This window comes from Galeopterus variegatus, unplaced genomic scaffold (genome assembly GCF_000696425.1).
Source record: "Galeopterus variegatus unplaced genomic scaffold, G_variegatus-3.0.2 Scaffold10159, whole genome shotgun sequence".
NCBI classification, from domain to species: domain Eukaryota; kingdom Metazoa; phylum Chordata; class Mammalia; order Dermoptera; family Cynocephalidae; genus Galeopterus; species Galeopterus variegatus.
In genome coordinates this window covers 10,653-31,167 of record NW_007736270.1, presented here as the reverse complement: position 1 = coordinate 31,167, position 20,515 = coordinate 10,653, and the positions used below count along the sequence as shown (strand labels likewise).

The following is a 20,515-nucleotide window of genomic DNA, read 5'->3' as shown; positions in this document are numbered from 1 at the left end:
TGTCACTCTGTGGCTGCTGTGGTCGTGGGGTGTCTCAGTGTCTCTTCAGGAGGTCACGTTTCTGGTCCCTCCTGCCCTGTGCGGCCTGCCTGGCGCTCTTGGTTTGAATTTACAGAAGTTGATAACACAACCTTGTTTCCAGGACAGTGACTTCTAGGAAGGAGATTGGGGCACTGGATGTTGGTCCCATTTTCTTTGGAGTGAAGGAGGTGACAAACTTTGAAGGACAATGTCCTGTGAATAGGAATCCCACCTGGGGGAGCATAATTGTGGAAGGAGCCCTCTCAGTACCGCTTCAGTCCCAGAAAGGTGAAGGTCTCAGCTTTGCACAGTCTAAACAGTGATTGTGTCTAGTGCTTACAGCGCGCAGCAGTTGGTGATGACACCTCACTCAGTAGTTGTCTGAAACTGGATGGTATCAAAATGTTGGGGCCAACTTTCAGAAGGGAGAAGTGAATTAGACTGAGAAAGAGAGGCAAGGACCCAGGAGGTGTTACTTATCGAGGGGGGTTTGAAGGTGTCCGTGGGGTGCAGGAATAACCTGTCCCAGCTGAGAGGATCTGTCTGCAGTGCTCTCTGAACACACGCCCATTCCTTCAATCTTCCCTCACTGTTCCCAGTGTCTGAGCTCTCAAACCCAGCCTGTGGCCAAATTTGGAATCTAGAGATGTGCTAATGGTTCTCTATTTTCATTGTTCTTTTCTGGTCATTCAGGAATGGTTTCCCCCATATTTCTACCTTGTAAGAAAAGTGAAAATAATTGGATATGAGGAAATATGACTTGCTCCAGGGTTACATGATTTGTTGATATTAGACATCCTGACTTTTTGGGTAGCATTTTCCATTTTGCCACATTTAAGTCAAAACAAGTGTTTGTTCATTTTTGAGATTATTTTTGTAATGCTGAAGTCAACTTAGAACAAACATTGCTGTAACATACATTGCCTTAAACATCTCTATCCTTTTTTAACTCCAGTACTTTCTTTGGATTATGTCACCTCAAAGGGTAAATAATGTATTTCCCACTTAATATCAGTAAACTATTCTTTAAAATCAGAACTTTTGCAGGAATATATTGGAGGCAATTTTACATGATTTAAATGGGAAAATTAGATTGCACTTCCCTTCTACTAAAAACCAATTTCTTAAACATAATTAAAATACTTGTGTGCTTCAAAAAGTTCATGGAAAGATTTTTGTTCTCTTTTCATTCTATTTTTCCCCAAACTTTTTTTTTTTTTTTTTAAAGATGACCGGTAAGGGGTTCTTAACCCTTGACTTGGTGTTGTCAGCACCACGGTCACCCAGTGAGCAAACCGGCGATCCCTATATGGGATCCGAACCTGTGGCCTTGGTGTTATCAGCACCGCACTCTCCCGAGTGAGCCACAGGTCAGCCCCTTTCCCCAAACTTTTGAAAGTACACTGGTACAGTGCATTACTCACTTATAAGGAACACCCTTTTTATGTTGTATGTTTTTAAAGTAAACAACTTGTATGTGATGTAAAAAACAATACAAAACAAAATTTATAACTTACTTTACTGATGTGCAAATAATTGTTTTTTTATTATTTACATAGCCTCTATTAGGGCTAGAAACTTCACTGAAGTACATGTGGTTAACATTCATTGTGATTTTTCAAAACTTCTTCCTGTAGTTGTGAAGGTATATTGAATGTATTTGACTTGTAATTTAAGACTTTCTCCCCCACATAATTTGGTTAAATATGTTTGAGTTTGGGGGACTTAGATGTATTATTCAGTATTTGCTATGTAAGAAACAGGTCAAACCTCAATGGCTTAAAAAACCCAGCCATCTAATTATATTTATTTATTTTTTTTGAAGTTCTATGGATCCACATCTTGGGGTGCATTTAGCTGGGCAGTTCTCATTCTAGTGTTCCCTTGATTACAAATGTGGATTTAGTCTCCTGGTACCTTAACTGAGGCTATTTGGTTAAAGATGGCTTCATTCACATGTCCTGTGGTTTGTGCTGATGCTTGGATGGGCCCTGTGTCTCCCCAGCCTTCTTTATAGTATGACTGTGTTTAAGAGGCAAGCACCAATGGCCAGTACTTTTCAAACCTATGTTTGCAGGACATTTTCTAATGGGCCAGTGTCCAAAGCAGGTCCCATGACAGAGACTAGTTTGTTGTCAGAGCATGCTATATAAGGGCTTGGGTACAGGGAGATCAGTGTACCAGAAGAAATATAGATTATGTGTATTTTGTTTACCTGTGTAATCATGGCCAACATGTGCTGGGTTACAAGATGCACACTATCCAGATATTTAGGTATGTAAAAGGAAGATGTGTTGTAATGGAAACACTTTTTTTGGAGTCATGTGTGAACCTAATATATTAATAGGGTAACAGTTAATACAGCCAAATGATTTCTACAACACTGATTCTAGTGATGTCATGATGTGTTTTCTTGGTTTAAGGTATTAAGTTATATGTTTAGGTAATATCGATTTATGCTAAGTCAGTAGGCTATGTATGTTTTCATTGACCCCAAAATAAATTGTGTGTGTAATGTGTAGCTATTAATGTACTTGTAGCTGCATCTTTAATGGGGTCTTGTTGCCTCTTATTGAGGCATGAAGGACTGTTCTCTCACAGGAAGGCTTTTTGTTTATTTGTCTTTTTCAGCTAATAAGTAGTTTTGTGAAGGAGAATCTAGAGCCAAGCCACAACCGTACTCTCCTTAATCCACTCCATTCTCTTTTCTCCCAGCTATGCTGCCAGAGTGTGCTATGGGTTTACAAGAGCAACAAAAGATGAATAAATCTCTGGTGAGTTTTTTGTTTATTTATTACTCAGTCTTTTTTTGTTGTTGTATTATGTGAGCTTTATGGTGTGTATAAATTAAAATTGAAAAAGTACAGGTAAAACTCAACTTGAAAGATACGTACATTCATAAGATAAAGTTGGCATGTAGATAGAGACGTTTGTAAGGCTGCAGAGTTATCTAAATTGAATAAAAATTTTTCTCTGGTCTTTGTGATGTCATGGAAAAAAGGCAGACACCTTGTTTACATGATTGGAGTGGAACCTGAGAAGAGAATCTGCCAAATTCTCTTGGGATGTGAGGAGTTGGTGGTACCAAATTCTGAAACACCATCAATATTAGAAAGTTTTTCACTGCTGATCTGGAAGTAAACATTTCTTACTTTGTGCAGTGGAAATAGTTACCTAGTTCTAAGGTACAAGTTGCTCAGTAAGCTTTTTATAAAGTTTCTAAAATAAATCTAGTTCCAGATGGCTTTGGAAGACTGTACTAGATTCACAGGAAAACCTAGAATGATAACCTAAGTTATCGTCAAATCCAATGACTATTTTCTAGTCTTTTTCTAACTTGAGTCTTGTGCTACATTTTGAACTACTGTTCATGATATTCTCCTGGAGATTCCTCTGTGTTAGTTTATTAATTTCTCTCATGAGTTCACTGATGGTTTTTGCTGTTTTCTCCTGAGTTCTTCTACTTTCTTCTTTATAACATAGCTTATCAAAGTGCTTCATCCTGGGCCCTGCTCTTCTCATGTGAAATTCTTTCTCACTGATTCAGTCCTCTGTATTTTGCCCTCTTCTTTCTCTCCAACTTGTGCTTCTTCCCTATTCTTTTGATCATAGGTTGAATGCTGTTGAATGCTTGTTTGTAGCTGTTCAAAGTGCACCTCAAGGTGCTGGCTTGTCAGCTTAGTTGTTTAGATCATGGTGTTTTAACACCAAGGTCAAGGGTTCAGATCTCTGCACCAGCCACCTGCCAGGAAAAATAATGTCACATAAGGTTAACAAATCTAAAATTAAAACCACTTCCCCTTCTTCTCTTATATGTGTTATCACTACAGCCCCACCACTGACACAAGCCACCAAAATGATATTTCTCCTGGACTCCTCCCTGTTTCTTGGGCCTAATTTATCTTGTGTTACTTCTGCTACTTTTGTCTGTTTGATTTTTTTCATTTTGTTCTAATTTCTATGTACACTGATAGTATAGGGGGAGATGTTTGTACTCATAAAGACTATAACTTTGTTCTGCCAGAAATATCATTCTGGTGAAAACCTGAAGGTAATGTTTGCTGGGCTATGAGGTTCAATCCCTGGTGACCTATGCTTCTAGCATGCACCTGTGGTGACATCCTTAGGAGTCCATGGAGAGAAAGTCTTCAGGAGTGACTGGGACGTGTTTGAACAATGGTCAGTAAAAAGACATGAAATAATAAAAACAGAAAGTACAAATTTTTATAATGTCTACCTTTTGCTTTTATAAATTTACATCAGTGATTCTATTTGTAGTTTTTATTAATCTACAGTTATCTGTTTGTAGTTCAATAAGACCCATCATGTTTTTAAACTTTCTTACAGATTGTGTTTTATTTTAGCTGCAAGAATTCTTGTTATCTCCACTCAGATACCAAAGCATCTCTTCCAGTGTATTCTCTTAGTCAAGCACATCACTAAGACCAGCCTTGATTCAAGGGGAAGGCAATTAGATTCCACCTGTCAATAAGAGGAGTAGCAAGACTTTGCAGCACTGTTGAGTAGACCACAGTCTGATCTCTGACCATACATTTCTACTGCATACAAAAATATACTTTGCCCCTCTCAAGAGCCCTAGAAATATTCTACCACTGTGCAGTTGACAAAAAAGCCAAACTAAACAAGCTCCAGGGTCCTGTCATCTTTTTAACACACATCCAGCTTACAGTAAACAGACAGGCATGACCATGTGTGCACTTTTCTTCAGACAGGGTTGGTGAGAAGGGGTAGCACTCTGAGGGCAGTGGTCTGAGTAATTACATATTCTTGTCAGGCACCTGCTTTAGTATTTTATTAGGGCCTAGTCCTGGTCCCTGGAAAGGATGCTTTGTGCCTCTTCACTGTGCCCTCTAGGCTCTCACCATTCTGTCAGTATCTCTTTTCCTTGAATGGCTGGGTTTGCAGTTGACTGTCTTTCTTTACCTATTTTTGGTTATTATATGTTGGGGGATCGAACATCCTTCTTTTTTTACTTTTTTCCGACTCTGACCTTTTGATATAGGAAATTTTCTGGTGTATTCACTGCCATAAAAACATAGGTTTCCATTGTGCTAAAATCCATTAGACCAATGCTACCCTCACACATTCTGAGTCAGGCCCGTGGTTCTCTGACCTCCCCTTCTCTCTGAGGTGGCTGTTTCTTTAGAAGTTTTATTGTTTACTATGCACATGTGTCAGATCCAATGGTACTTAGAAAGCTAGAAATATTTTTGGTCTTTTGTCTTTTTTGGAAAACAATGGATTTGATCCTTGCCACAAAACAGTTTGAAAATATTTCTCTTGGAAAAATGGATGGAAAGATAATTTTATTTCAAACTCAGCAAGTCCTAGCTCCTTCATATTTTCTCTAAATTCTGTTTGAAAATTGAACATCCTTCTTTATTTTCTCACTGACAGAGAGAGGGGGCCAAGTAGCACTTTTCCTTTTGTTCCCCAAAGTCTCTTTTGGCACACCCTGAGATGGTGAGATATCCACTCCATTTTCCATGTTATGGGAGGTGGTAGTGTGACCCACAACCTTCAGTGTTCCATTTATTTCTAGTAATATAATTTGTCTTGAAGATTCTTTTGCTGCTATTGATATTTCCACTTAAGCTTTTCACAATTTGTGTTGCTATGGTAGATATGTTTTCACTATTTTACTTTTAGTATGTTTCTTTGTATTTCAAGTGTAGTTCTCTGTACAACATATTGTTGGGTCTTTTGTATCAAATCTGACAGTCTTTGCCTTAAGTAGAATATTTAATGCAATTCATTTGAACCAATCATTGTTTAGTGTGCGATTTTGCTATTTTCTATTTGTATTTGCCTCATCTGCCTTTTAATCCTCTGCTTTTTATTTTTTTCTATTTGTATTTGCCTCATCTGCCTTTTAATCCTCTGCTTTTTATTTTTTTCTATTTGTATTTGCCTCATCTGCCTTTTAATCCTCTGCTTTTTATTTTTTTCTATTTGTATTTGCCTCATCTGCCTTTTAATCCTCTGCTTTTTATTTTCTAACTTTTTATCAATTATTTAATTTTTAAATAGTAGTTTATTTTGGTTTATCTATTAGCTCTTAAAATAATTTGTTTTTAATTTTGGCAAAAAGCGTATAGCATAAAATTTGCCATTTGAATCATTTCTTAACCTTTATGTAGTTTTAAGTATATTGACACTGTTGTGCAGGAGATATCCACATGTTTTTTATCTTGGAAAATTGAAACTCTATATCCATTAAATGGCAACTGCCAATTTACCCCTTTTCCCAGCCTTTGGCAATCACCATTCTACTTTGTGTTTCTAAAAATTTGACTCCTATCAGTGGGACCATACAGTACTTGTCATTTTGTGAGTGTCTTATTTCACTTTTCATAATGTCCTCAAGGTTCCATGTTATAGCATATGTCAAGGTTCCCTTTCTTCTTAAGGTTGGATATTATTTCTTTGTATTTGTATACCACATTTTATTTATCCATTCATTCATGGCTGAACATTTGGGTTGCTTACCTCTCTTAACTCTGTGAGTAATGCTGCTCTGAACACAGGTGTGGAGATATCTTTTTGAGATTCTCTTTTTAATTATTTTGGATATATATACAAAACTTGGATTTATGAATTGTATGGTAATTCTATTTGTAATTTTTTGAGAAGTCACTGTACTATTTCTTTTTTAATAGGGGCTGCATCATTTTATTTATTTATTTATTTATTTTCCTTTTTGTCTTTTTTCGTGACGGGTAATGGGATCGCAACCTTCGGTGTCACGCCTGCACCGCACTCAGCCAGTGAGCAGACTGGTCTCTATATGGGATCCGAACCCTCGGCGGGAGCGCCACCGCGCTCCCAAGCGCCGCACTCTACCGAGTGCGCCACCGGGCCAGCCTGTGGCTGCATCATTTTATATACTCATATAAAGTGTACAGAGTTTCCAATTTTGCCAATACTTTTTATTTTCTGTTAGGTGTGAAATGATATTTTATTGTGGTTTTGCATTTCTCTAGTGATTAATGATGTTAAGCATCTTTCCATGAGCTTGGTAGAGATTGGTATATCATCTTTGTAGAAATGTCTTTTGAAGACCTTTGCTTATTTTTTAATCAGATTATTTGTTTTGTTGTTTAGTTGTAGGCATTTTTTAAATGTAGGCATTTTAAAAATGGATTCTTGATGCTAATTTCTAATGAGGTAGATGATTTTGAACTTCCTTTTTTCTTTTTTGAGTTGCTAATGTAAATAGTATTGTGTTTTTTGTCTTAAATTTCACTTGGTCATTTCTGGGGTATAGAAAAGTGATTGACTTTTGTATTTTAATGTTGTATCCTGCAATCTTGGTGTATCAGTAATTAATTCCAGGAAGTTTCCCATTTACTTTCTAGGATATTTTACACAGATAATCATATCATCTGCAACTAATGACAATTTTATTTATTTATTTCCCATTCTGTAAATCTTTTATTTTATTTCATTGCATTATTACACTACCCAGTACTTTTAGTATGATGTTGATGGAGTGATGAGAGGATACATTCTTACTTTGTTTCTGATTATCTGGAAAAGTTTTGAGTTTCTTACCATTAAGGATGATGTTAGGTGCAGTTTTCCTGTAGATAATCTTTATCAAGTTGTGATGTTCCCCTCTATTCCTAGTTTACAGAAAATTTTTATGATGAATAGATGCTGTATTTTTTCAAATGCTTTTTCTGCATCTATTGATGTGATTGTGTGATTTTTTGTTTTTTCTTGTTAGTGTTTTCATGTTATAGATTACATTGATTGATGTTCCTATGTTGAACCACCCTTGCCTGCTTGGGATAAATACCACTTGGTCATGGTGCGTAATTCTCTTTACACATTGTTGGATTAGTTTTGCTAATATTTTATTGAGCTTATTTGCATGTATGTTCATGAGAGACAACAGTTTGTAGTTTTCTATTCTTGTAATATCTTTGGTTTGGGTACTGAGGTAATGCTGTCCTCATACAATGATCTGGGAAGTACTTCATCTTCTATTCTCTGCAATAGATTGTAGGAAGGTGGTATATTTTCTTTCTTAAATGTTGGCTTCCATTCTCCTGTAAACACATGAAGGCCAGGTGTTTCCTGTTTTGAATGTTATTATTTGTTTACTCAATTGTCATAATAGATACAGGCCTATTCACATTGTGTATTTGGGTGTGCATGAGTTTTGGTAAACTGTCTTTTAAGGAATTGGTCCATTTCATGTAGGATGTCAAATGTGTGCAGAGTTGTTCATCGTATTATTAGTCGTTTAATGTCCGTAGGATCTGTATTGATGTCATGTCATTCACTTCTGATAATAGTAATTTCTGTCTTGTGTTCATTATCTTTTAATTTCTGTCTTGTGTTCATATCTGTATTGATGTCATGTCATTCACTTCTGATAATAGTAATTTCTGTCTTGTGTTCATTATCTTTTTAGTTAGCCTGGCTATAGGCTTATCAATTTTATTGATCTTTTTAAAGAATCAGGTTTTTAGATGTTTATTTTTTCTCCAGATTTTCCTTTTCAATTTTATTTCTGTTCTAGTTTGTATTTATTTTCTTCTGCTTCCTTTCAACGTATTTAGCTCTTTGGTGTCATTTTCTCTCTTTTTTTTTTTTCTTCTGGTGTCTGTCCAGTATGGGAATCAAAATCCTTGACCTTGGCATTACAAGGTGGTGCTCTAACCATCTGAGATAACTTGTCAGCCCCATTTTCACTTTCATTTATTAAAAATATTTTAAATTTTTCTTCTGGGTTTTTTTGTGGTCTTTTTTTTTTTTTTAGCCCATGTATTAGTGTATGTTGTTTAATCCCACTCTATTTGAGGATCTTGCAGTCATTGCCCTGTTACTGATTTCCAGTTCAATTCTTTTGTGGTCTGAGAGCACATATTGTATGGTTTCTACTATTTTAGTTTTCCTAAAGTGTGTTATGTGAATCTGAATATGGTCTTAGTGGGTTTTTTTATATGAGTTTGAGAAGAATGTCTATTCTGTTGTTGTTGGAAGAAGTAGTCTGTAGATATCCATTATATCCAGATCATGTTATTGAGTTTAACTATGTCTTTTATGGTTTTCTGTCTGCTGTATTGGTTCATTTTTGATACAGAGTGTTGAAATCTCCAGTTTTGATGGTGGATTCTTCTATTTCTCCTTGAAGTACTATTAGGTTTGGTGTCACATACTTTGATGATCTGTTGTAAGGCACGTACACATTAAGAATTATCCTCTGGGAGAAGTAACCCCTATATTAGGATGTAATGCCACTCTTTCTTCCCCTCTATACTCTGTTTAAAGATAAAGTGTTTCTGCAGATTCTGTACTTTTTTAACTTTCAACCTCAGGTTCATTCACTCTGATGTCTTCAGATAACATGGAAATTTTGATACTTTTCAAATCTTTATTGTCAGCTTAAAAGCTGGAATTGTACATCCAATTGCCACCTGGACATTTCCACAGATATATCAAGTATTATGTATTCAAGTCTGTTTCACTTTTGCTCTTTATATTTTTCTCCCATTTTTCAAACTTTGCTTTGCAGTTCCAGGACATAACTAGCTGTGCTTCTGTAGTCTGAGAGTAAAACTCTTCTTTTAAAATTCTGCACAGCAAATTACTACCACATTCTGTTTCTGCTTTTTCATTACCTGTTTCTTTTTTATAGTGTTAAGTCTCTCTTCTCTGTGCTTATTTCTCTGTGTTGTAATGTAGTTGGTTTTCTGTGACCGTGTTTTCCTTTTCCCTCTGACTCTCCCTAAAAGTCTTTTCCATTCTCCTTGTAGTGGATGATGATTAAAATACAAATAAAGTCATGTACTTACAGAACCATGTTATTTTATCCCTGTGGTTTAGAAAGTTGCCGTGTACACCCTGGTGTAGACACAAGCAATCCTTTGGCACATAGGAAGGAAATTTTGGAATGACTTTTTAATGTACTTTTAATTCATAAGTAGGTAAAAATCAGCGACAACTACATAAAATGTTTTGCTGTTTGAAATAAGTCACATATTTAAGTGCAGAAACATTCTATAATTAGTTGCTTCAATATTGTTCCCTTTTGCTGCCCAAGATCATTCACTCAGACATGGTGCTATGTGTAGTTCCATTAATGTGGGGTGTGTTCATTGTGTTCTTGTGACTGGCCTTTTCCTGTTGCCTAATATCCGTGAGACCAAGCAGTTTACAAGGAAGAGTTTAACATCTTTGGCATTTCAGTGAAGTGCAAACTGAATACAAAACAAAACTATATTTTCTATTTCTTATGCCAGTCTATATTGAATTTGTGTTTAAATTTGTTCATCAAACACAGTATTTATACTTATGTCTTCATGCCTGTTTATACTCTGCTTGGAAAAGAAAAATTTTATTCACACTTCTATCACTAGCAACAAGGATATTTCTTAAGGTTTAAACTAAGTTTTGTAATATCATTTTTATTAATTGATAACTTATTACAGTACCAGGATATTTGTCCTTTGAATTTTCTTCCTCCCATTCTATGGAGCACAGCAAAGTGGCATCTTAAATAAGACACACATGACACATGCACACACAGAGGTGTGAACTCCCAGATTTCTATATTGTGACTCAGAAATGTTGACTTGAGTTGAGGGCGATATGTCATTCCAGGAGTTGGTATCATTTGAGGATGTGGCTGTGGACTTCACCTGGGAGGAGTGGCAGGACCTGAATGATGCTCAGAGGACTTTGTACAGGGATGTGATGCTGGAGACCTACAGCAACCTGGTGTCACTGAGTGAGTAAACACCCCAGTGACTTTCAGGAGAAATGTTTCTTTTTGTTCATAATAGGAACCATTTATAGGGTTTCATGGTATTTTGGTAAGATTACATTTTTTGAAAACATGCTCTCACGAGGTTCAAATTGGCCTCTTTATTGCACAACATCTGAAGGTGAGCTTTTGCCATTCTTCCAAGGATCAGACTTAGTAGTTTTACAAAGTCCTACATTACTTCCCATTAACAGAACACAGTATTAACAAAGCTGAGGTGATTGTCAAGTTAGAAAATGGAGCTGAGCCATGGACAATAGAAGAATGCCCAAACCAGGTCCTGCAATATTTGTCAGCACATACAGTGCAGAAGCCAAGAAAAGTAAAGCCCATTAGATGTTGGCAGTGTTCAGCTGTTTATAACAGTTTCCCCTGCAAGTCCCAGACTTGAGGATGGCTCACCTGCAATCCTGTATTACATAATGTCCAAGGTGGGGTATCCCATGTACATCCCGATATTTTATTTGGCTGAATCTGTTTTGTATGTACCCATATTCTAATTCCTAAGTTTCTCATTTGACATTTATTTTTATTTTCTTTCTTAACATTTTCAGTTGTGCTTGTTCTTCAATTCTCATGTACATTTTTTTCATACTGTATCTGTTTGTTTTCTGTTGTTTCTGACAGAATAGCTGCAACTGGGTAATTTATAAAGAAAAAATCTTTTTTCTTACAAGTCTGTTCTGGAGGCTCAGCATTCCAAGTTCAAGGGGTTGCATCTGGTGAGGGCTTTTGTTCTGGTGAGGACTTTTCACAGAGTCCCAAAGTAGTGCAGGGTATCACATAGCAATTCACTAAGAAAATACTAAAAGAGGTACAGCAGTGAGCCTTGTACCACCACGTCAAAAATCATGAAGCTGAGGAGAACCTTGCATGGGAGAATGGAAAGGGTGGTCCTTGACTTTGAGGGAAAACTAGGAGATTCTGCATACCAAGGCTATGTGAACTAAGGGTTCCATGTTGAGGGGATAAGATTGTTGATTGGGAGTGGAGTTGAAACTTAGCATTTTTCTGTTTTATTTGTGGAAATCATTTAGAAAAACAACCAAAATGAGAAATGTGCAGGAGACAAATTTTATGAGAATAGAAGACCTCCAATACTTCACTGCACAGAACAGATCTTTCACAAGAAATAAATTATCAAGTGGTGATCCATGTACCAGAAATTGGGAATAGAATACAAGTTAACTTGAGGAGGAGTCAAAAGAACATATTTGAAAGATGGTGGGAACAGCCTTGGATGCAGAACCAAATATTTTAGAACAGAAAGGGGTGTCTAGTGTGGAGAACTGATTTTCCTTTATTCTAATGGTTTATGAGAAGCAGAGGAAGTCAGGTTAAATGAAAAACTTGGAGGAAGCTGTTTTTATCTAGGATGGAGGAAAGGATATTTTATTCTTTGGAAAACGTCCACATTCCTATAGCCATTTTCTATGGGAGAAGTGTACAGCATATAAACATAAATGCAAAATCCTTACCCTCAGTAATGTTCCTGCATATGTGATAAAAAGTTGGCTCACTTCTGTAACCGACAGTAGCTGATGATGGAAAATCTAGTCATGTTCATTGTGAAATAATGAGAAAATAGCAGCAGGAGACATCCATTGTTGTAAAAATGAAAGAGAAATTGGTATAAAGAAATGAAAGATGTTTAGTTGAAAACTACATGTAGACAGAAAATAAAAATTCTTAACAAATATTTAGTCATAAATTAAAATTTAAAAATGAACAAAGAAGGAAAAACCTTGACATAACATTAGAAATTATATTAGTATACTATTACATTGTCAGTAAGAAAAAATTCCATAAACTCATGAAACCAACATCCATTATTGATTTTTTTACATAATCTTTTGTTACTAGGATTGGAAAGCACTTCTGTACCTTTATTTGCACAATCAATGAGATATGCTTATGTGTGGTTTATTATTAGTTATTTTTTTCTCATTTCAGATTTCCAGATAGATGATGACCTTGAGGAGAAGAACCAAGAAAGTCATGGTAGATGCTTGCAGCAAATTTTAGTCACCAACAGCAACACATCAGCTGAGGAGAGAGTCATGTTAGGAAAATCACTTTATTTGAGTTCATATATTGTTTTAAATATGATTATAAATAATGGAAAGTATTCAGGAAAGGGACATGAGGAGTTATACATATGTCAGAATGCACTTCTTCCTAGAGGGCCTGATGAGATGCCTGCTGGAGAGAAACCTGATGACCATCATATAACTGAAAAATTGCCCAGACATCATGAGCACCTTAGTCAGCATCCCAATATTCAAACTGGGAAGCAGCTTTTAGAATACAGTGGAAAAGGGAAATCCTCCAACACAGAGCCAACAATATTTACACATAAAAAGATTCACATCAATGAGACCACCTGTAAGTATAATGAATATGGGAAAGGCTGTAATAAGGCAGCTGCCATTGTCCAAGAAATAAATCACGTAGAAAGGAGAACTTTTCAATGTGATATACATGGGAAAATGTTCTGTAAAAAGTCTGAACTTACTCAACATCAGATTATGCACACAGGAGAGAAACACTATAAATATGCTGAATGTGAGAAAACTTTTATTAAGAAATTATACCTTACCTCACATCAGAGAACACCTATACAGGAGAAGCTTTATGGTTGGAATGAACAGGAGAAAATTTTTTGTCAGAAGTCAGACCTTACAATGCATCAGAGAACTCACACAGGAGAAATGTACTATGGAAGTATTAAATGTGGGAAAAGCTTTGGTAAGAATTCACCCAGCCATCATGAGAGAACTCACACAGGTGAAATACCAGATGGATGTAATGAATGTGAAAAATCTTCCTACCATGAGTCTGCACTCTCTGTATATCAGAGAGTTCACACAAGTGAGAAACCATGTAAAGAATATGAAAAAGCCTTTTACAGTAATAAATGTAAAAACTTTCCTGAAAAGTCACACTGCAACAGTCATCAGAGAATTTGCACAGGTGAGAAACCACGTGAATGTAAGGAATGTGGAAAAACTTTTAACCAAAAGTCAAGCCTAAGCATTCATTCCAGAACTCACAGACGTGAGAAACCATATGAATGTAAGGAAAGCAGAGAAGCTCTTAACCAAAAGTCAGATTTCAGTGGTAATGAAATAATTCACACACATGAGAAACCATATGAATGTACAGAATGTGGAAAAACTTTTAGCCAAAAGTTATACTTAAGTATTCATCACAGAACTCAAACAGGTGAGAAACCATACAAATCTAGAGAATGTGGAAAAACTTTTAACCAAAAGTCAAGCCTAAGCATTCATTCCAGAACTCACAGACGTGAGAAACCATATGAATGTAAGGAAAGCAGAGAAGCTCTTAACCAAAAGTCAGATTTCAGTGGTAATGAAATAATTCACACACATGAGAAACCATATGAATGTACAGAATGTGGAAAAACTTTTAGCCAAAAGTTATACTTAAGTATTCATCACAGAACTCAAACAGGTGAGAAACCATACAAATCTAGAGAATGTGGAAAAACTTTTAACCAAAAGTCAAGCCTAAGCATTCATTCCAGAACTCACAGACGTGAGAAACCATATGAATGTAAGGAAAGCAGAGAAGCTCTTAACCAAAAGTCAGATTTCAGTGGTAATGAAATAATTCACACACATGAGAAACCATATGAATGTACAGAATGTGGAAAAACTTTTAGCCAAAAGTTATACTTAAGTATTCATCACAGAACTCAAACAGGTGAGAAACCATACAAATCTAGAGAATGTGGAAAAACTTTTAACCAAAAGTCAAGCCTAAGCATTCATTCCAGAACTCACAGACGTGAGAAACCATATGAATGTAAGGAAAGCAGAGAAGCTCTTAACCAAAAGTCAGATTTCAGTGGTAATGAAATAATTCACACACATGAGAAACCATATGAATGTACAGAATGTGGAAAAACTTTTAGCCAAAAGTTATACTTAAGTATTCATCACAGAACTCAAACAGGTGAGAAACCATACAAATCTAGAGAATGTGGAAAAACTTTTAACCAAAAGTCAAGCCTAAGCATTCATTCCAGAACTCACAGACGTGAGAAACCATATGAATGTAAGGAAAGCAGAGAAGCTCTTAACCAAAAGTCAGATTTCAGTGGTAATGAAATAATTCACACACATGAGAAACCATATGAATGTACAGAATGTGTCACACAGGTGAGAAACCATATGAATGTAAAGAATGTGGAAAAGCTTTTAACCGAAAGTCAAAGCTCAGCATTCATCAGAGAAGTCACACAGGTGAGAAACCATATGAATGTAAAGAATGTGGAAAAGCTTTTAGCCAGAAGTCACAGCTCAGCATTCATCAGAGAAGTCACACAGGTGAGAGACCATATGAATGCAAAGACTGTGGAAAAGCTTTTAGCCGGAAGTCACATCTCAGCATTCATCAGAGAATTCACACAGGTGAGAGACCATATGAATGCAAAGACTGTGGAAAAGCTTTTAGCCGGAAGTCACAGCTCAGCATTCATCAGAGAAGTCACACAGGTGAGAGACCATATGAATGTAAAGACTGTGGAAAAGCTTTTAGCCAGAAGTCACAGCTCAGCGTTCATCAGAGAAGTCACACAGGTGAGAAACCATATGAATGTAAAGACTGTGGAAAAGCTTTTAGCCAGAAGTCACAGCTCAGCATTCATCAGAGAAGTCACACAGGTGAGAAATCATATGAATGCAAAGACTGTGGGAAAGCTTTTACCTACAAGTCAGAGATCAGGAAGCATGAGAGAATTCACACAGGTGAGAAACCTTATGAATGTAAAGACTGTGGAAAAGCATTTAGGGAAAAGTCAAGCCTCATCATTCACCAGAGAATTCACACTGGTGAGAAACCATATGAATGTAGAGAATGTGGAAAAACTTTTAAACAAAAGTCACACCTGAGTAGGCATCAGAGAAGTCACACAGGTGAGAAACCACATGAATGTAAAGACTGTGGAAAAGCCTTTAGGGAAAAGTCAAGCCTCAGCATTCATCAGAGAAATCACACAGGTGAGAAACCATATGAATGTAAAGACTGCGGGAAAGCTTTTACCTATAAATCAGACATCAGGAAGCATGAGAGAATTCACACAGGTGAGAAACCATATGAATGTAGAGAATGTGGAAAAACTTTTAACCAAAAGTCAAGCCTCAGCATTCATCAGAGAAACCACACAGGTGAGAAACCATATGAATGTACAGAATGTGGAAAAGCTTTTAAACAAAAGTCATGCCTCAGAATTCATCAGAGAAATCACACAGGTGAGAAACCATATGAATGTACTGAATGTGGAAAAACTTTTATACAAAAGTCACACCTTAGCAGGCATCAGAGAAGTCAAACAGGTGAGAAACCTTGTGTATGTAGAGAATGTGGAAAAACTTTTAACCAACAGTCAAGCCTCAGCAATCATCAGAGAATTCACACTGGTGAGAAACGATATGAATGTAGAGAATGTGGAAAAACTTTTAATCGAAAGTCACACCTTAGCAGACATCAGAGTATTCACACTGGTGAGAAACCATATGAACATTAAGAATATGGAAAAGATTGTAGTGAAAAGTTATACTTCAGCATTCATCAGATAAGTCACAGAGGTGGGAAATGATCTGAATGTAAAGACTGGGAAAGCTTTTGCCCACAAATCAGACACCAGGAAGCATGAGAGAATTCACACTTGTGAGAAGTGATAAGAATGTAGAGAATGTGGAAAAACTTTTAATCAAAAGTCACACCTTAGCAGGCACCAGAGAATTCACACAGGTGAGAAACCATAAGAACATGAAGAATGTGGAAAAGCTTTTAGCGAAACGTCATACTTCAGCATTGATGGAGTTTGGATGGGTTGTCCCCTTCAAAACTCATGTGGCAATTTGATCCCCATTGTCGCAGTGTTGGAAACTGATTGAGTCATGCAGGTAGATTCCTCATGAATGGATTAATGTTCTCCCTGGTGGGGGTAGTAATGAGGGAGTTCTTGCTCTATGAGTTTCTATGAGAGCTTGTTTATAGGACCCTGCCACCTCCTGTCTCCTGCTTCCTCTCTCCATCTGATCTGCTCATACCCACTGGCAGCCTGCCACTTTCTGCCATGAGTAGAAGCAGCCTGAGGCCTGTGCCAGATGTACCTGTCCCAGAATTGTAAGCCAAATAAATCTCCATTATAAATTACCCAGTCTCAGGTATTTCTGTCATAGCAATACAAAATGGACTAAAACAAGCATTCGTCAGAGAATGCACACAGGTGAGAAACCACATGAACGTAGAGAATGTAGGAAAACTTTTAATCAAAATTCACACCTTAGCAGGCTTCAGAAAATTCAGACAGGTGAGAAACCACATGAACATTAAGAATGTGGGAAAGCTTTTAGCAAAAAGTCATACTTCAGCATTCATCAGAGAACTGACACAGTGAGAAACCATATTAATGTAAAGAATGCGGAAAAACTTAATGAAAAGTTAGACCTCAGAAGGCATGAGAGAACTCGCACAGATGAGAAACCATATGAATGCAAAGAATACGCAAAAGCTTTTTAACAAAAAGCCACACCTCAGCAGCCATCAAAAATTCACATAGGTGGGAAACCATGTGAATGTAAAGAATGTGGAAAAACGGTTTACTGGAACTCACCATATTAGATATGAACAAATTCACATGTGGGAAAATCTCAACTTATGTAATGACTGCTGGAGTAGGTTTTGCCATAAATCACGTCATGTTTCATCACAGAACTCACATCAAGAAGTAGCCCTATAAATGCACAACTGTCCCTTGGTATTGGAGAGTGGTTCCAGGACCCCCAGTTGATTAAAACCTGGGGAGGGTGGAAGAAGTCACAACAATTACAATTCCTTGAAGTCGATAAGACAAGCGAAAAGAAAGGAGGTTGTCAGGAAGGAGGGTGAGAGGGAGGAGGGAGGGAGGTTTTGGTAAAGGGCCGCAATAATCAACCACATTGTATATTGACAAAGTAAAATAAAATCTAAAAAATAGTTAAAATGGTAAATATTAAGTTATGTATATTTCACCATATTACAGATAAATAATAATAAAATTTTTTTAAAAAGGAAGAAAGTAAAGTGAAAGCTCACACTGCAGTAGGCATGAGATAGTTTACATGGGAAATTCTGCATGGATTAAACTAGGTACGTATTTTCTACAAGCACCTTTTTTGTCTTGTACAGATGCCTGCAATCTCAGCTTTTAATTACTGTGTGTAGAGACATGTAATTTGTCTGTATTCAGGGGAGTGTGGATACAGATGATAAACATTCCTTCCAGGCCAGGCAATAAAAAAATATGCAATTGTCCCTGACTTCTCATTCTCTGGGCCTGAAAGGCAGATGAATCCTAGGATAGAGTCAGTGGCCATAGGTGGGAGGAATTCACCATAATTTAAGACAGACTGAATTGAAGAAACCATAGTTCTTTCCAACTCTATCCCCAAATCCTCTATTCATACTTTATGTAAGAAAGACCATTTCATGTGTGATCTCTTTGTGTTACAACACAAGTAGCCCACTGTGCTAACTGACTTTATGAACTTTCTGAGAGAAGTTACCAGTTCTTGAATGTGAGAATATTCACACGGAAGAGAAACCTGTATTGTCACCTTTTACACCCAAGTCTGCTTATGGGAAAATTCAATTATGGGGAGAAACAATGCAATACATACAAAAACACCTTACCAGGCGGGGATGTCTCATTGAATACTGACAATAAGTTTATCTTCATCAATGTCTTTAATGTGTCAAAGCTTTCAACATAACTTTCATTTTTATATATCAGATAATTTGAAATGAAAACTATTTATGTAAGGTGAAGGCAAATTTTCAAATAGAATTGATAAATGTTGGATCAAAACTATTTAAAAAGTTTTGACTATCTAGCAACAGTTAAATATGAGTGGTGATATTCTCTGACAGGACGTTTGGCTATGTCTGAAGACATTTTTGTTGTCATAACTGGAAGTTAAAAGGTCTAGTGGAAAGAATCCAGATATGGTGCTACACAGCCTACAATGCATAAAACGGCCCCAAGTATGCTGCATTTATGCATATAAGTAGTTGTTAAAATTTATCTTGACAGAAGCCAGCACAACTATGGATAAGAAATACACATAGGATAATAGTGTGACTTAGATCAGAATTTTTTATTAGCCTATTTATTGTTATGAATCATACGAATCATACCAATCTCTACCCTTCCCCTTCCTCTCCCCCTTCTAGTCACCATAGATTTGTTCTACCCATCTGATAGATTAACTGATTCTCTGTTGGTTTGTTGCATTGATGATCCATCTGGTACTGAGACAGATGTGGTCAAGTCCTCCCGTGTTATAAATCAGATGTTTCTTTTACTCTGTAGTGTGCTTTGTGGGGGGAGTGGGATTTTTTTTCTGTCTCCCCTGGTGCCTCTCCTTTTGTCAATGCAGTTGAGAGTCTGGTGTATCGTGCACAGTGGCTGTGACTGCTGCTGTAGAGTGTAGCTGATTTTGCAGCAGCCATAACAATTGTGGTGGCTATGTGGTCTACCTGCATGAAAATGGTGTTTTTGGTATGCTCTACCTGGTTGTGGCTGGTTCAGGTTCCCTTGACTCCATGCCTTAGTACCCTGATGTGGCCCAGGGTGATGGTGGTGGCTTTCCTAGTTCTGGCTTGGTTCAGCTTTCCCAAGCTCCAGATCTCTGGACCCTGGCAGGGCCCAGACAGTGGCAGCTGCTTGCCCAGTTATGGCTGTATTCAGCGTCCCCTGGCTCCATACCTCCTCCTAAGATGTGGAGCAGTGGGGGAGAAGAAGGGGGAGGGGGAAATAGGGTGGAAAGACGGGGAATGAGATGGAGCATGATTGAAACTTGTGCCCTCCCTCATTCCTTCATGGGAGGCCAGGGGGCTTCTAGCAGTGGCTGGGTTGTCATTGGGCTGGATGCAGATGTCAGGGGGTGTGGCTCAAGCCCTTAGCCCCCAAATGCCCCAAGCTATCCATATATAGGATCCAAACCTGTGGCCTCGGCACTACCAGGACCACACTCTCCTGAGTGAGCCACAGGGCCGGCCCCAGGATCCTGGAGTGTTTCCTACAGCAGCTCACTGGTTGTCACTGGGCTGGTTTTGGTGCCCAGGGGATGTGGCTGAGGTCCTTGGCTCCCATTGCCCCAGCTTGGGAGACCAGGGCACTTCCTGTGGTGGCATGATGATAATCACTGAGCTGGTTGCAGATGTTGTGTGTATGGCCAAGGCCCTTGGCCCTCTGTCATCCCAGCTTGGGATCCCAGGACACTACCAGCAGTTCCTTGGTGGTCATCACTGTGCTCATTATGGATTTGGGGGAGGACATGGCTGAAGCCCTTGGCACCCCACAGCCCTGGCTTAGGATTCCAAGATGCTTCCTGCAGCAGCTCAGTGGTCATCACTGGGCTCATTATGGACATTGAGGGGGGTGGTTGAGACCCTTGGTCCCCCACAGCCCCATCCGAGGAGCCCAGGATGCTTCCTGCAGTGGCTTGGTTGGATGCAGATGTTGGAGGTGTGTGGCTGAGGCCCTTGACCCCTCAGTGCCCTGGCTCAGGGGCCCAGGGTGCTTTCTGTGGGGGCTCAGTGGTCATCACTGGGCTGGTTGTGGATGTTGGGTGGGTATGGCTGAAGACCTCGGCCCTCCCACTTCCTGGGCTTGGGAGC

At 37.9% G+C, this 20,515-nt stretch overlaps 1 protein-coding gene across 1 annotated transcript; it reads left to right on the top strand.

Annotated features, from left to right (window-relative positions):
- Positions 1-2,678: 2,678 nt before the first annotated feature.
- LOC103609831 (zinc finger protein 717-like) lies at positions 2,679-16,527 on the top strand. Its single transcript, XM_008594106.1, has 4 exons — positions 2,679-2,795; positions 10,657-10,783; positions 12,773-13,894; positions 16,487-16,527. The coding sequence occupies exons 1-4, from the start codon at positions 2,739-2,741 to the stop codon at positions 16,525-16,527; spliced, it is 1,347 nt and encodes a 448-aa protein (XP_008592328.1). The 5' UTR covers positions 2,679-2,738.
- The last annotated feature ends 3,988 nt before the right edge of the window (positions 16,528-20,515 follow it).

What these genes read in the sequence shown, in the direction of transcription:
- LOC103609831 (XM_008594106.1), top strand. Translation starts at nt 2,739, where the DNA reads ATGCTGCCAGAGTGTGCTATGGGTTTACAAGAGCAACAAAAGATGAAT. An exon ending in AAAAGATGAATAAATCTCTG is followed by an intron (nt 2,796 to 10,656) that starts GTGAGTTTTTTG and finishes ATGTCATTCCAG; the next exon opens with GAGTTGGTATCATTTGAGGA. An exon ending in ACGTGAGAAACCATATGAAT is followed by an intron (nt 13,895 to 16,486) that starts GTAAGGAAAGCA and finishes CCCACAAATCAG; the next exon opens with ACACCAGGAAGCATGAGAGA.